Source organism: Prinia subflava, chromosome 10, assembly GCF_021018805.1.
Source record: "Prinia subflava isolate CZ2003 ecotype Zambia chromosome 10, Cam_Psub_1.2, whole genome shotgun sequence".
Taxonomy (NCBI): domain Eukaryota; kingdom Metazoa; phylum Chordata; class Aves; order Passeriformes; family Cisticolidae; genus Prinia; species Prinia subflava.
Window position 1 is genome coordinate 17,037,270 of NC_086256.1, and position 17,687 is coordinate 17,054,956.

Genomic DNA, 17,687 nt, shown 5'->3' on the forward strand with positions numbered 1-17,687 from the left:
CTTAATTTAATTCAGCTCCACTGAGTTCTTTAAAAACTCCTCCTGGATTCCAACTTACACGTTTCCAAAGGTGAATGCCAATGTTTCAATGGAAGAAAATATTTCACTGAAGAGTTCCCTCTTGTTTTCTTCATTAACTTCTTTGAAGTTCACCGCTTACAAAAAAAAAAAAACCAAAAAACCAAAGGGTGAGAGGTGGGGTCAATTAAGCAAGTTTACCAGGCCTGGAGACAAATTTTATACACAAAGTCTCCTACAGAACATGAAACATTAAGCTTTTCTGAATAATTGAAAAAACATCGTTTTAAAGAAGATTCGTAAGAAAGTAAACACTAAAGGAAAAAAAAAATAACACAATCCAGATGCTTCCCACAATGAAATCAGATTACTCTTGCACTTCCTGTATCTTCCCACTTAAGGAGCAGCTTTGTGTGGAAATGTTGGTAATGCGTGGACAACAAAAACAGTCATTTACCAGCTAGAGTCAGATCACACAGCAGCAGCACCATCACAAAGCAGCTCACAAATGCAGTCACATATGGGAAAAGCTGTCTCTTTTCTGAGTAGAAATTTCAGAATTCCAAACAGGAGCAATAGTTTGTGGTGTGCCCCCTCAACTGAATGCAATCCAGAACACAGCACTTCTGGCTTGAGTACAGGCAAGCAGAAAGCTATCAAAAGGTGGTGTTCACTGCAAAACCCTTCAATTATTAGCTCCAAAGTTAGCAAAAGCCCCTCAATTTTTCCTATTAAAAGTGAGGAAGAAACTCAGCATAACTACTGGGGGTCCCAAATAGGAAGAAGAATGTTTCTGGACAAACTAGATGGTTTAAAGTGGTGATCAAGTACTCATCCACTCAACACAGCCTTTAGCACACTTCCATGACAAGCTGGAATAATAAGACAAGAAGAATGATTCATCCAGAGTTTCTATTAACAACTACTAAACAAGAAGAGCGAGAGAGAAAGGACAAGACAAAAAGCATGACCATTTTTGTCTGTTTTCAACTTAACTCCTTAATCAATGGTGACTGGGAGATTTTCTGTAGAAAAGCTGCGTACATTCCTTTCAGCTGAAGCTGTATCCTCTGGAGGGAAGTTTTTCCCAGAGTTACATTGTGAGAAATTACAACTTAACATTAATATTTATTTTTTTAAGTGTACCTTCCTTCAGTTTATTTTTTTTAAATTTAGATTTTTTAAGCAATGCAATATTCTTAACTCTCTAGATGTGTAAGTCACACATGCTCATACCTATTTCAGAAATACTGCAATGACACACGTACAGGTACTCTAATCACTTTTTGCAGAATCTAACAAGGTTAATTTGTCTTCCTTACATTTCAAGTACATATAGAATACAATAACTTGTACAAGTAGCAAAATAAAATAATGTTTAAATGTTGCCCACTCTATAAAAATTTTCTCAGCAAATTAACAGGCTTTAATCTTAAAAAGTATTCTAACTTCCTGCCAGGTGCCTAAATACTAATGGGTAACAAACAAAGAAAGTACAGTAATCTGCTCCCCCATTAGACTTCCTTTGTGAAAGGAAAAGTTTTTAACCAGTAAAGTAACACAGTTAAATCCATTCCTTTTTATACAGTATGTTGACAGACTTGATCAACATTTTGTAACAACTATTTCTATATAAAGGCATTACAGAAAACACATATTCTTCTCATAGGCTATTTTTACAATTACTTGCAGATATGAAATAAAGTTGTAGTAAGCCTACAGCAAAAAACAATTATCGCATATTACAATAACATTACCAATCTCTATTGACACAGTTCACTACTGAATTACAGCTTCTCCTACTTCTTCATTCAGCTACACTTCATAATTACACAAAAAAAAGCCTCTAGCACCTTTGTTTGAAATGAGATTCGATAAAGCTCCACAGATGTGGGATTTTTTAATAACTTTGCAAATAGCAGTGGATTTATTTTTTTTTTTAGTTCAGGTTAGTTGAAAACCTCAACTTTCCAGAGATAATGCTGTGTATAAGTTTAAACTTTGCATTCCAAATCATTAAGCAACTACAGTCACAATGAAACCTATTGACTACCAGCCCCTAATGACTGGAAAAATCATTTAAGAGCCGGCATGAAACACAAAACTGCTTCAAAATTAGAAAGAATTAGCAAAAATTGTCTATGCATTCAAAGCACTTACCACAGAAACATTCATATATCCATTAGCGGCAGTGTCGTTGGAGAGTGCGCTTCTTTCACTCAGTTAACAAGACATTAATATAGAGAGCCTTTCCCTAAAGAAATGCCTTCTGTTTCACTCTGCCTTCCTGTTCCAGGAAGAGTTTTGTTAAGCTTTACACTTTATATGCCAAAGAAATCCTTTCTTTTCAGGATCCATCACAAAAGGAATAACAAATCTCAAATTTTTCAGATTTACTTCTTTTCACTTCTCCCAAAACAGGTTGGTGTAATCTCTTAGTAATTCAGCAGAATACCACCAGCTTTTTTCTAGCTTACCACCACTGGAATGCTGATGTACTTAACGTCAACTTTAAACCACGCACTCTCTTTCCCCAGGACATCCTGACTGCACACAATAGCTACTGACAACAATGAACTATAGTAATCTTGCCCTGTCTGGAAATGACAGCTATCTATCTATAGTTCTACAGATTTCAAAGCAAGTACACAACTGGACAACTCTTTTAAGCAGGATTTCAGATGACACATAATGAACTACAAAAAATCATATGACAGTGATACATTAAAATCCAAATCCAGTACCAGAAATGCAAGCCTAGCTTGCAGTGGACTCTATTTCCAAAGCTGGCTTCAGACTGAGGTGGGTTTGGCAATCTCATCAAAATGCTGCACCACGCTGCAGTTTCAGCTCTTGGGTCATGCTATCAAAACTTTTTTGAATCCAGCACAGACCAGGCTGGGGAACCCAAAACAGCCATGAAGGTTTTGGAAGTGAGAATCCCAGAAGCTGAAGCATTGCCTGAGGACATTCCAGCAATGCTTCTAAAATGATGAAGAAAAGGCTTGACAGCTGCTGGTCGAAGGGCGACCAGGGCCTTTGAAAGGTGATGGATGGTTCCAGTGAACTCACACAGCCCATGGGACACGGCCATGCAGGAGCCTGCTCAAGCTCCCCGCTGCCTCAGCCCTGCCGCCATACACACGTGCAGGACTGACAGCAGCAAAGCTGCCTCAGCTGTCTGCAGAGCCTGGACAAGCTCGTACAATTTGCTCTCTGCAGGTCAGTTTTCTCATACATAATAGATATATAAGGTAACAGCACCATGTATTTTTTTTAGACAGGAATACATCCTGAATCCACACTTTACTAGCTGACTTATAAGAAGTAAGCAACCAACTGACTTCTTGGAACAGAGTACCTTTGCAAACAGTTTATCTTTAAACTCATAACAATGCTTTCAAAAACCTTTGAGAACTATTTCAAAAACAACCACCCAAGCAAACAAAAAAACCCAACAAAGACCAAAAGACCACTCCCTCTCTGAAAACAAAGATTTGTAATACTTCTTGTTATTACCCCTCTTCTTCAAAAACAGGTAAAATAAATGGGGAGAAGAACACTAACTAAAGAGCAATAATATGGAGATTGGAAAGAGGCAGAAGAATATTCTTGTATCCTAGAGAGGATCAACAGGCTGTCCAAGCCCCATTGTCTGCTTTTAGTTCTTAGTGCCATATAATTTCACCAGCCTGTACTTACTGCCAGGTTTGGCAACCTCCTCAATTTCAGCTGGATGCCAACAAGACAATTTCAAGGAACTGCTTCCTACTCCTTCCATAACAAATTTTGCTCTGAATGTACATCACAGATACACCAATAAAACTGAAATTACTTCATCTTGTTTGAGGTATTTCTTTTTGATGCAGAACTACTACTACAAAAAAAACCCAACTATGTCTAAGTAGGAAACTTCTACAAGACAAGTGTAATTTTCAGCTTTACCAGGAATCAGTGTTCATTCTAGTGATTAAGTCAAAGGGTGTAATTAAGAGCAAAAGAAGAGTACAAACTTGAATTCAGCATGAAATCAGGAGAACCACGTACTCTAGCGCCATCAACTCCTTAAAGGCACTGAGTGGAAAAATAACAACTATGAATATGATGCTTTGCCAGAATCGGAAGTGACTTACAGAAATGGGAGTCTAAACAGGTTCCAAGCAAGATGCTTCAGTAAGTCTCAATTTGTCCAGGTCAAGTGAGGTGTAATTTAAAAGACATTTTTCATGAAGGGCTCAAGTAGGCATGTACAAGTAAGTAGAGTCCAAAGAGGCCCAGTGAGGCATGTCATGTCCAAGATATAACCAGAGAAATTAAATGTGTCATGTCCTCCTCACCACCATTTTCCCTCAACCTCAGTCCGAAATAAGTCTGACAAGTCTGTACTGCCAAGCATGACTCTCAGTAGCAAGATTCAGATGACATGTTACAGCTAGTTTTTCCTTCAGTCTGTCTAAAAGGAAAAGCATTGAACATTCAAAGCAGAACCAGGGACACATTTGTATCATTCCTGTTGAAGGTCCTGAAAAATGGCTGAGAAGCTCGAAAGAGGGTCGCAAGTACTCTAATTTTTGTTAGACTAGATTTAGATTACTGCAAGTCAGAATATTTTGAAGGCTATCTGCACTGGACATTATGTTTAAAACACAGTGCAACTTGTCACAGTTATGAGAACACTTCAAAAGACACTTAAGACTTCACAAGTCACTAAGGTTCCAAAGTTATTGTAACTGATTTAAGGAAGAGCAAAAGGCATTTGTTTGTTATAATAGCAGTATGTCCTTATATGAAGTTCCAAAGAAAAACTGGATTTGAAACTCTGGCATTAAGTAAAGATTCAAAAACCAGGAGGTGGAATGACGTGTAAATCCCCGCTTGTTTCTATTTCATCCTCTCCTAAATAAATATCAGAATTTTTCCACGCCAGGTTAATCTTCTTCCTAGTCATAAATCCAACTACAGAGTGCTTCCATGTCTTTTTATAGTTCTGTCCTCCAATGACAAGAAACAGATGAGTCACATGAACTTTTCATAATGTCACATTAACAAAGACAGGGAAGCCAGAGGAAAAAGGATACTGGATATATTCTACCAGCTCCTCACATTCTTGTAGCTTCCTGTTTATTCAAGAGCTGCATTACCTCTGGTGAAATAACCACAGCTGAAAACCTGTGAATGCATGTGTTACACACAGGTCAGAGTAAGCAAATCTGAGGTCTGATATGCTCACAATCACCACAATGTGCTGTATTTTTATTTCCGCTTTCTCAGTACCAGCTGTCCTACACTTCAGTTAGAATATAAACTTGGAGCAGTATGATCCTCAGAAAAAGAACAGCTGTAAAACCAAACAGGTGCTAAAGGCAAAGCGCCTTCACATTTACCACATGATGTTGGGGGGAGGTAGCCTGTTTTCACACAGCAAAGGCTGCACTGTTCACAGAGAAGGAGGAATGAAGCACCAGTCAGAAAGAGTCCTGAAATCTTGAATCTCCCCATTTCCATCTCCAGAGGTGTGACAAATACAGTATGTGTCTGAGCAAACACTGACAGGCATTACCAAAATCTTCACATCAAAGTACTTCTTTGTATCAGTGGCTACAAATATTGAGGCAGTACTGACTGAAACCATCTTTAATGTGATGTGGAGTTCCCCTTCCTTGCATTCGTGTGGCCAGGTCACACAGTCTGGATCACTGGAAAGTCTATTTGCCACAGAGCAAGTCTGTATTTACTTTTGCCAAAGGATGATATAATGGTTTGGGTTGGAAGGGATCTTAAAGCTCATGTAATTCCAGCCCCCAGCCACAAGCAGGAACAGCTTCCACTACACCAGGTTGTTCAAAGCCTCATCCAACCTGACCTTGAAAACTGTCAGGATTGAGGCATCCACAGCTTCTCTGGGCAACCTGTTCCAGTGTCTCACCACCTTCACAGTAAAGAATTTCTTCTGTATATCTAAGTTAAACTTGCCCTTGTCCTATCACTAAATGCCTTTGTCAAAAGTCCCTCTCCAGCTCTCTTGTAGTCCCTTCAGGTACTGAAAGGGTCTCTAAGGTCTCCCCAGTCTTCTCTTTTCCAGGCTAACCAGCCCCAACTTGCAACTTGTCTTCACAGGAGAGCTCTGATCATCTTTGTGACCCTCCTCTAAACTTGCTCCAACAGGTCCACATCCTTGTTACACTGGGGGCTCCGGAGCTGCATGCAGTACTCCAGCTAGGGGGTCTCAACAGCGGAGTAAAGGGGGAGAATCACACTGCTGACACAGCCTTACAGGCAAGGCAAGGAAAATTACTGCTTTACCTTGTGAGCTTGTACAGACTGTGATTAATATGGGACATTGCACATCAAGAACAATATTAATAAAGTATGTAGTCCAGGGAGAACAGATGATATTGCAATGATTTTTAAGAACAATTTAACAAATGCTGATGTGATACGATTCACTTGCATACCTTACGTCCCTTTTCCTCAACATTTCTTAAATTAAATTATCCTGTTCCACTGAAATTAGGGCAGAGTAGAGGACACAGTAATCTCACCATAGCACATAAGCATGGAAACAGCTTGTCTAAGGTGGAACAATTATGTTCAATAAGCAATTAACATGTTCACTAAACACTGACTACCACTGTATGTGTGTACTTAACTCTCCCCATGACCAACAAGCAAACAGCACCACAAGGGACATCCTCTGTGTTTCTGCTGTAATGTGCAAACCTCTAAAGCAAGTTCAGAAGTTACAGTCCTGTCCCATCATCATTTGAAATACCAGTTACAGAACTACAGGAAACTACGTGTAACACAAAGAAAATGTGAATTAGTCTGCTAGCACCTGCCAAGATCAAATACACTGGCAAACCCATAGGAAGAATCTATAAGAAGCTTGGAAGAATCCAGTATATAGGAATCAGGAAACTAAACATATTATTCCCACTTTACTGAATCAACAACACATTTCAGACATACTAAGATAAATAGGAAACAAGAGGGAAGGCCTAGACAAAGAAGAAAAGCTAAACTATGTGTCTCTGAAGGAAGATATCCTGATTTAACACAGGCAAGAGGTAGAGATTTAACCCTGCTCAAAGCTGGTTTCACAGTAATATCCCAGACTCCAGAGTAGGAAGAGCTGCAGTCAAAGGTTACACAGAGAAGGAACAGGTTTCTGGGGCTGGAGCAACTGAGTGCTTCACTATTTGTATTTGCCTGACATGCTGGGAACTGCAGTAGCAAAGGCCAACAATAGAAAGCATTAACATGTCTGCAACACTTTCCTTCTTGCTATTGACACCTTTATTGACACATGGCTATGATCCACTTGTGGAATTTATAATTGTTCAGCTATTCACATTTGGATTGCTCTGAGATTTCTTCACGTGATATAAATACCATCCCTGCAGATTCACAGAATTAGGCAGATTCTTGGCAAATGTCAAAGTGGATAAATGCCAGGTTTATTACTCTGATATTATTCTGTGATACTCGGGTAAAGAAAAGCTTAAAATCGAAGGCTTGTGCTTTTAAAATTCAATGTGGGTTTGCACTTAGCTTTCTATAACCAGAATTTTATCACATCAACGAGAGAACAAGTTACTCAATATTACTTTTCACTTAAGGAAGGCATTTTTTAAACAAGTATTAAAGTATTACTCTTTAAAAAACCCAGTTTCTTCTGTATATGCAGAATTCTATCTATAACTCCAAGCCAGAGTCAATCAAGTCACTAATTACAATTTTCCATGAATATGAAAGGTAGTAATTCCTTACCTTTTACTTTTGCAATAACTGTTCCTGCAGCACTAAGAATATCAACTGAATTTAGTGTCTGATGTTTATTTATCACTGCTTTTAGAACACGTAGCAACTCCCCCAGGCGTTCATGTACTACTTGATGCAGGCCACCATGATTTTCTGAAAAAAGTAAAGGAGACATTACATTAAAACAGTGAATTAATACCCAATCACATTACAAACCACTTTGATGGTATTCAGTTGCATGGAATTCTTGGTCATATTAAAGCAGAATCTGCTTAGAATAAAGAAATTGTTAAAAAGATAGAGTTATAATAGCAATAGTAAACTTGCAATATTGTACATCATTTACACAAACTTATTTCTCACAAAAAGGCAAGCAAATATATTTTAAAAAAAAGGGGGGGGTGGGAATTCTACACCAATACCCTAAGGTTTCTAAACTAAACCATCATCTTTTTCTCATGTCATTTCATCAACCACCATTTTGGTAATTACATATATGAAAACAGGTATCAGTAAAAGCAGATTCTGATTGTTCATTAAGCAGTTCTTCACCTGATACAAATTCAACACCATTTATGTATGTTTGTAAATTAAAATTTCTGGCAAATGTTGGCTAGTTTTTAATTAAAGTATCAGTAAAATCTTAAGCATCTTTAGTGTATAAGCCTAGATCTACAAAGCTCTGTCTTTAAGCATGTCAGCCCTGACAAGTAACTTGAACACCTAAATTAGGCCAATCAGAAAAATTCTCAAACACACACTCCAGGATGGTGATGCTTTTTATAACACATGCCCCTTTCTTTGTGCCTCTTAAATCCAAAGTCCATCTTAGTTATTTTTAAAAATACTTCTTGTGGCATCCATAGCACAGGTTCAACCACAATCTGTTCTGTTACAGAAGAGGTGCTGGCCCATGGAATGAAAGTTTCTCATGCACTAGAGTGCTGCGTTGCAAGTTGTGGTAAAAAGCTTTCAAATTCAGGAAAGTCTAGCTTATGAAAAAGAAAAAGAGGATCTAATACAAGCTGACTCACTTCCCCACAGAGCAGGGCAATTCTGTGTTGTCTGTGCCCATGATAACAAACAGGTCAATACAGACAATTACAGGACAGTGCAAATTGATCCAGTGTTGCTCAGAGAATAGTTTCAACTCTGAGCCATCTTTTCTGGTGACAAGACATTATATTTAGGCTAGAGGCACATAAATTTTTCTGAGGAATCCACATAGTACAACATGACACATCAGTACAGTCTATCACTGCTGTCAGGTGTGCATGTGGGGGGCTACACATGAATTTTGTATGTTTGTATCAGGTACAATAGCAAATCTCCTAAGGACCACTGTGCTTCAGGCTTTATTCCCCTACATGCCACATCTCAGGAGATTTTGTTTTTTCAATTCAGACTAGCTTACACACTGTCAAAGGAAGAAACCTTGACTCAGCAAGCACACTAAGGTAGAAACTATCCACCATTCACAGGCACTTTTCCTGCTGGAAGAGACAAGGAAGCTCTACTTGTAACAGGACACACAAAAGTCTAGGAAAATTCATCTTACACAGCAGTAGATTAGGAAAATTCTAAGTAACTTGTTAAAAAACCAAAACAACCATTTGTGGCTTTATCTTCATGTACACCTATCTATAATGATTTTTAACTGACTCAAGCACAGCTAAGGCTAAAAAATGTCAAAAGCCTGGTACTCAACACAGCCAAGATTCAGTGCATCCACATTAGCAGCAGAGGCTGTTTATCACAAACACACATTGATGTAAAGGCATGCTATTGCTCAGAGTTTGGAAATTAAGAGGGAAATCAATCCAGGCTTGAAGCAGTTTCCATGAAATCAACAGTAGAAGCTGCGACCTTGGGTAAGAAATGATTTATAGGGGATTAGAAAGAAGATTAGAAAATTTCAAAAGGCATGAAAATACCAGGTAGAATCAATTGCTTCTCCATGTATCAATTCTATGTAACATACCTCAGATGATTAAAGTGAGCAAGCAGGAGCTTAGAAACAGAAAAGGATTCTTCATGTAAGAGACCTGTGGAATTTCTTGCCAAAGCACATCAACATGAGAAGATGACACGGAAACAGAGAGCTGGACAAGTTAAGTTTCCCTGTGAGTTCCTAATGAGCCAGTAAATGCCCTGGCGGGTCTGGCTGTGAGTTCTGGCCTGTGCCTTGCACAGCAGTGGGTGCTGCTCTCAGAGCCCAGACTAGACTGGCTCATTTCAGCAGTCCAGTTCCCCAGCATCCATGACTGCTGCACCACAGCTCTTCCTACATAACTGCTGCCTCTGAATTAATTTAATTCCTTTTGAACCTGCCTTCACAACTTTTCATTCAACTGCTCCACACTTTACTCTACTGAACTACCAAGCACTGTACTAGAACAATGTAACTTGCAACAGCTCAAGAATTCTAAGCAAAAACAGTTCACAGCATATGACCAACCTCTCATTTTTATTCTTTGAATTTTGGCAATCATCAGAGTTCAGACAATGGGTTAGACATAGCCAGTATGGCCATTGCCACCTTCTAGCACTGAGAAAAAAATTACAGCTGTCAAAATGAAAACAAATAATTTTAATGTTCCCTTCAGGCTTTAATCCATCATTTGTACTCCATCAATGCAAGAATAAACGCTGTTTGGGAGTATCAGGCAGCTCCAGGCAAAGGCAGTGATGAAAATGAAAAACAGCAAAGTTGTACTGATGCCCACAAACTCAAAGTGGATCAGACAACAAAAAAAATACATCTTAAAATTATAGTAACATGTTATCTTCAGGAATTAGAATATTAATTGTTAGAGGCAATTCAAATTAGTTCATTAAGAATCTAGTGTGTAGACTTAAGTTTTCAAATTCTTACAGAGGTAGTCCTTGGAGTTTGTACCTTATCTCTTCTGACAGAGCTCCAGAGGTAGATAAATATTCCACAATTTTTGATCAGAGCTAACTATTTTTATTGGCAGGGTTGGGACGGATGGACTTTTATGAAGGTATTTGAAGACTATATGCCACAAACCATCCCCATCAGCTGTCTCTGCCATACATGCAGCCCTCACATGAAGGACATGAATATTGTGGTCAGTGGGCTAGAGATGGTCAGCACGAGGGTGCATCTGACCAGAACTGCACCTCTTGCCTAGTCAAGATGAAGATGGTGTCCCTGCCCTCTGACACACATCTCACTCGTGTCTGGAGAGAAGAGCTCCCGATCATGTAATCAGAACACTCATACCCTATAACAGAGCCTTTTTGGCAACATGGTTGGTAGTCCTTTGGACCCCTAGCAAATAAGGGGGGACACAAGGCCATAAAGCAGCCCAACCAATCTACAGATTATTGTCACTTTGGAAGTGCTTAGGAAGGAGAGTAACACAGACAGACATCAAACAGCAGGATTTATTCTTAGGACTTCAATGTGACTCGCAACTACAGACTTGTCATTATAAGTCAAAAATGTCTCTTAGGATTCCTTATGTGTTAGGTGAAGACAGAAAACAACACCCCTCCAAAGATTAAAGCAAAATGGATCCCAAAATGCAGTTTCTTACTATTAAAATTTGATATCTCTTGCCAGAACAACAGACCTAGGGGGAAAGGCAAAATAAGTGAGAAGGAAAAAACCAAAAGAAAAATCTTGAAGTGGACACAAACTTCTTCTGAAACAGAAGTAACAAGCTTCAAAGGGAAATGCTAGTGGAAAACAAGCAGAGTTGAATTAAATGTTTATCATTCCATCCAGGAGAACACTATCACTAAAATAATGCACTCAAGCAGGAGATGACTTATTTGTACTCTCAAAAGCAAAGGTCTGGCTACACCCAACTGAGATTTCTTTGTATTCCATCACTGTATCATTTGTTTACAAAATATCTGAAACATTGTTTCTGTGCCTCCAGAAGACAAAAGATCTGTGACAAGTGGTGCTTGGGGAGAGGTGGGGGCAGAAGCCATCAGGAACCACAGCTACACTGCATTCACAATAACTGAGACCAAAGACACTAAACCAGAGATTTCCTGTTCAGGACAGATTTAGAAACCTCAGGTAGCAAAACAATCTAAAAATGCCTGATCAACAGAAACAAAGTTTAAATGGTAAGAAGCCTGAAAATGGCTGAGATCAAAACAGCTCTTGAGCAAATACAGTGAAAGGAATGCACCAGGAAATGTGTCTCCAATGAGTTCCTGCAGCAATGCAATCTGAGGTACTCATAAAAATATTTACTTTCAGTTTTCTTCTGTCCCTTGTATTGCTGTACACATTCATTGATGCACATGAAGTCAGCAGGAAATTCTCCACCAATGGATGCCATATTGTTTTAAAATCTCTCTCAAGCTTAATAGCATGAAATGCAAAATCCACAGAAGTCTGAAGCCATGACTGTCAGTGATACTGCAACACTTAGTGCCTCTCTGGTGCTTGAGTTCAGCTGTTCCCTCAGGTTTCCTGTAATCTCCTGGAGGAATGAGTCAACCCTCTACCTCAAAAGGAGAAAACCAGCTCTTAAAACTGAAAAGGGAAAAATAAAATAGGCTTGGATAGAGTTTCATGGCCTATCTGAAAATCTTCTTTCACTATGGGTTGAACTGTCATTTACAAGAGCTGAAAACAAGTGCTTCCCAAATGAAAGCATACTCTGTAGGAGAAGTGGAGAGAGAGGAACAGGGTGAAAAAAAATGTATTCAAAGCTGACAAGTCTAATATACAAGAATGACAGTACAAAGCAGCTGGAAAGTCTGCCAAGCCATCTCAGTGGCACACTATTGTCATTGGCATCCCACTCCTCAATGGTTTTGGTCACCACATTTTATAACCACTCACGCATCTTTACTGTAACAGCATAATCTACCTATTTTCTAATTTTACATATTTCTCAAAGGGACGCCTTTGTTTAGTAAGTTACTAAGCAATAAATGGCCTTACAACTATGGATTCTATTCAGGCAAAACAAAATCAAATTTGCTCATCAAGCTCGTCAGCACCAGTCACCCTCCCTGCCAAGTCAGGGCTGGTCACAATACACGTAGTTGGGAAAGGCACTGCTGTGTCAGTTGGCTGGCGTTCTTTTGTCTGATCTATTACTGGCCCAAACATTTCTGAAGTTGTTTATGTCAACAAATGTTAGCCAGGATTAAGTTTAAATACAGACTACCAGACTACACTGCTCTTCAGACCCATACAGGAGAATTACATGCAATTCTACTTCTTCTCCACCTAGAATATTAAGGCCTTTTAACAGCAGCAGACTGTCTCTCTACTACCCAACTTCCACCAGTCCCAAAAGAAGGGAAACCACTAATACAACTATTGTTTTGCTGTGGCTAAAAGTTTGTTTAGAATGGAAGTTGGTCTCAGTAATGAAAGACAGGGTAGCAGTCTAGATAAAACAACTGAAAAGCAACAAATCCCTGCAAAATTCTTTGAGTCAGAATGCATGTTAGACTGTCAAAACAGATATTCTAGTTCACAACATGTATTAAGGTCCAGCTTTCCATCAGGAGCTTTTCACAACTAGAAAGATGTGATTAGTTATGTCATGCAAAAATGTTTTCAAGGATATTACCCAGTGTGAACAATGGGTCATGCATACTCTCTTACAGCCACAAGTTCATATACACAGACCAGTCTCTTTAGACTGGGAGAAAATCTACATAGACTCACCTCACTTGTCATAATCTTACTATAAACAAGGTAATTTGGATTTTTGCACAAATATTTTCTCCATCTACCTTGATAAAAGCATTATGCCTTCACTATGACCAGCATCTACAGAGAACTCACTCTGGACACTTCCAGTAGAATAAATGGAATAAATGCAACCGATGAGAAGCCCTAAATGTCCATTGCAGCCATCACCCTTACTAGGTCTAGCCCTCATTTTAAGAGCTCCCTTCGTAAATCTGTTCTCTTGGGATCAACTGAAGTGTGTGTACTTATATATAATAATCTGAATTCCAATTTTAAACACCATTTCACATCTTCTCCATAAATCCTAACCTCTTTCAGGACAAACGGGCCAGACAAAATAGTCTTACAGCATGGTGGTGAGAACAAGCACACGAACTGGGAAGCAATTTCCCCAGTATCTGGATCCAGAACTTTTTATTAAAGTTTCACCTTATAGAATGCAAACATCAGCTTCTCATCACTTTCATTCTTGGAAGGATTCAGAAGAAAGAGGCTTGAGTAACCAACATTTCAATAAACAAGACCAATATCCTGGCTAAGAGACCATTCACTTTATTTATAAAAAATCTCATTCTGACCTTTAGGTAAATTATATCCTGTTTCTATTACATTATATAGAAGGATTACATGATATCACTAGTTATGCCACCTAGGGCAGGGGAAAAAAAAATGGTGTTGGAATGAAGCTGATCCAAAGTAAAACAGATGTAATCTAAAATCACATTATCATCTTCATCTATGTCCATATTGCATTCTAGGACACTGTCAGCACTAAGGTCTGAACGTGGTCCAGACTATGAGACTTCCCAGTGAGCATCACAGAGTAGGCAAAACAATCACACAACAATGAACTGTGAGGAAATCACCTAATTCCTGCATCTGCAGTTTGGCAAACAGTCCCAGATTAAACCATCATTTTCTTTTTGCCCTTCTCTCTCTGTCAGCCCCAGTCTAACACGATTAACAGCCTGGCATATTTCTCTGATTCAAAAGAGTTCACTACCACATTCAAAAGACCACAAGAATTAATCAAACACACTGAAAACATGTTTTACATTGATTGTAGTTTGACTATAGCAAAGTTATCTATGCCCCTGCTGTCTGGTCTACTGTCAAAGCAGCTTTTTTTTTAGGCAGTAAGCATACGAGTTAGACATGATTTTCATTGACTGTATGGATATAAAACAAACACAACTTTTTCCTTTAATGGTGGTAGAGATATTTATTGGTGGTCATAGTTCAGGAGTGATGAGAAAGCAACAGTCTTAGCTATCGTATTTCTTCCTTTATTTGGCTATGTGCTGCAGATGTAAGGAAAAAAGCATTTTAAATCACTGAAAAACTCAGAATTTCTGGAAGAATTTATTCCTGCAAAATCTCTAGCAAGGCTGGAAGCTGCAAAAGGGTCTGGTGAAGTCATCATCTTTCCACCCTGTGCACAGCGCAGAATAAGAAGTTACCAATGCATCCCTCTGTCAAGAAACAGTACTTGAAGCTTCCAAATTAGCAAGAAAGCCAGTCTCAGCCTTTTTTTCATCAGTATCATGGCAACCCCTGTTGTCATGGCATCATTAAAACACACCACTACGTTCATAGTCTTTAGCAACATGTACTCCAACCAATGTTCTAACTACATTATATGGCAGCAAAAAATTACAATTTATGAAAAATAATCAGTTAAGCAATTATTTTGATGAGGAAATCCGAGGGACATGTAAAGTTTGATTAGGAATGAGGAAAATAAAGTAATAAAAGTAGTAACCCAAACCCCTATATTTGAAATAAAAACATTAGCGTTTCATAAGGGATTTTTTGAGAAGAGCAATATAATGACCCAGTTCCATGAGAATGCATTGGGACGTCCTGCAAGCAGCTCAATGAATACAGTATTGAAAGTAGCACTGTTTGATTTCAGTTATTCCACACAAATAATGCTTTTGTAATGCAAAAAAGCATTTAACATTTGGAAAGTCAATTGTCTATTTACTGTTAAATTACTACATTTGTTTAAAGTCAGGTTGCACAAATTTAGGTTAAAGTAAAAAAAATGGTACTTTTTTTAAGGGTAAAAGTTCCGTCTTTACTTTCTGAAATAAGCACTGTGAATGTGCAAGCTTGCAATTTCTGCAGAAAAAATATCCCTGGTTAGAACACAAAACTATCCCTAAATTTCTTAATTCTTCCAGGTTAAGTTTTCTAGCATGATGACTTTTTGTTATGTATCACAAATGCCCAAACAACCTTTTCAGATTTGCCATCTGCTATCAGGAGTTGGCCAAAATACAGTAATTAGATTTAACCACTAACCATACTGATTAGCTTCTGATGTGATCTTGAGCTGTGGTGAGTTTTGTTTTTATTAAACTGGGCTAACATTCCCACCCCATTTTAGTTATGTTTAGTTTTAATTCCGTACTTGTGAAGTTGTTTGTAAGAAGTCCTACTTGACTACATACATAGAGCAAACCCAGACTAAAGTAATTTTCTGAAATTAAAGTTACAAAAATAAAGATATCTTAAAACAATCTTTTCAAAAAGTCAATAAAACAGGTGCACATGCAAAATACACCAGAACAATCAAAATCTTATAATTCTGCCTACACTGAAAGCAGTTACATATTTTCCTTTTGTTCATTTGCCAACTGACATCAGGAGAAAAGTTGTTACTTCATATTCGTCTCACATTTAGATTCATAAGTGAATTCCCCATTTGTTAAAGGGGGGAAGCCTTTCAGAAAAAACCAACCACAATGCATCTTCTAATCTATTTCAATATGCTGTACACTACATGCCTTTAACTTTTTTATTCTACTAGCCTTGAGATTCCAGTCAACTAGCCCAGACGTGTTCAGCCATGCAGTTTCACCTTTAGAAGACTTTAATGTTTTATTAAATCAAAATTTAGAGACCAGAAACCAGTAATGAAAATTGCTAGTGTTTCCTTACTTACCTGTTTCTGACAAATCAAAGTGAAAACACTACATGGCCATTTTAGTCACTGTTCATTTCACTGAGTCTTTCAGAGATTAAGAATAAAGCTAGGTGAGGATAACACTTCAGCAGTTTCGTATGCATTTTAAGTTAGAATTGTAAATTGTCAAGTGGACATAAGGCTATATTCTTTCATATGAATGCACTAGCAATAAATCTGATCAGTCACAGTTCACAAAAAATCATATCCATTGGGAAAGGCAACCTTACCACTAGTAGTGACTAGTTACTTATTTCTTATTCGTGGATATTTCACCAAAACTTAGTCAAACAGTCACTACACTGAACAGCTGCCAATGAAGATACTGTTAAACTAAAATGAGAACTCATATGCTCTAAGCAACTATGTTCCTTGCATACTGGTTCAAGTTCTGAGACTATATGAAATAACATTCACTCAACATTTACAGCACAAAATTTCTGAAAAAAGAACAAATCACAAAATGAAACCATCTCCACTAAGTTGATCATACCATATCGAACTGGCACACAGAGAGGATAATATGAAACTTATAGTTTATTCATTCTACATAAAATGAATTTAACTTTTGGTAACCAACACAGAGATTATCAAACAATACTTAATCTTTAACTCATGTTAATTTTAGTCTAAAATGCTGCTTGTTCTACATGCCTGCTCCTTCCACTTTTAGCCTAAGCCACTGACTGAGTGAAGAAGCTATTTTATTGCTGCCCACCTATTTTTCAGAAGACCACACAAAGCCAGGATTACAAGATAATATGGTGTTAAACAAGGGGTATGTTACTCGGTGCATTTATTTTACAGGATCTTTTAAACACAACTATGGATTGCTATAGGATGTGACAGTCATCCATTTCTGGTTTGTTGATTAAAAGAAAAAAGTTACACTTAAATATCAACTTAGATTTAAAGTGGTATTCAAATCTCAAAGCAGCAGCTAGTGACATTAGTTGTCTAGAAAACTGCTGAACATAAAGGATTAAGGGTTATTTGAAGTTCCTTCACTGATGTCCTGCTGAAATAACGACTCAACACAGTAAAGCCTGACTGCATAACTCACAGGTGACAGAGCCATTTGAATGGTCCAAAGGAAATACTTTTGAAATCTTCCCCTTTACTAGACTCAGGAAGAGTCAATCCCCACTGCAATATAATGTTTTGATACCAGTTAATTCACACCAAAAATTTTTTGAAGATTTTGTATAAAGAGAAAACACAGTAACACTATTATTA

At 38.1% G+C, this 17,687-nt stretch overlaps 1 protein-coding gene across 9 annotated transcripts in view; it reads right to left on the reverse strand.

Annotated features, from left to right (window-relative positions):
• The window catches only part of ARHGAP29 (Rho GTPase activating protein 29), a 50,299-nt gene that overhangs the window by 18,555 nt on the left and 14,057 nt on the right, over nt 1-17,687 (reverse strand). For all 9 annotated transcript variants that reach the window (XM_063407540.1, XM_063407538.1, XM_063407539.1 and 6 more), the window contains exons 3-4: nt 7,789-7,932; nt 59-155 (exon numbers count right to left, since the gene is read on the reverse strand). In XM_063407540.1, coding sequence (XP_063263610.1) covers nt 59-155; nt 7,789-7,932 — 241 coding nt within the window. The remainder of the gene's footprint in view (nt 1-58; nt 156-7,788; nt 7,933-17,687) is intronic.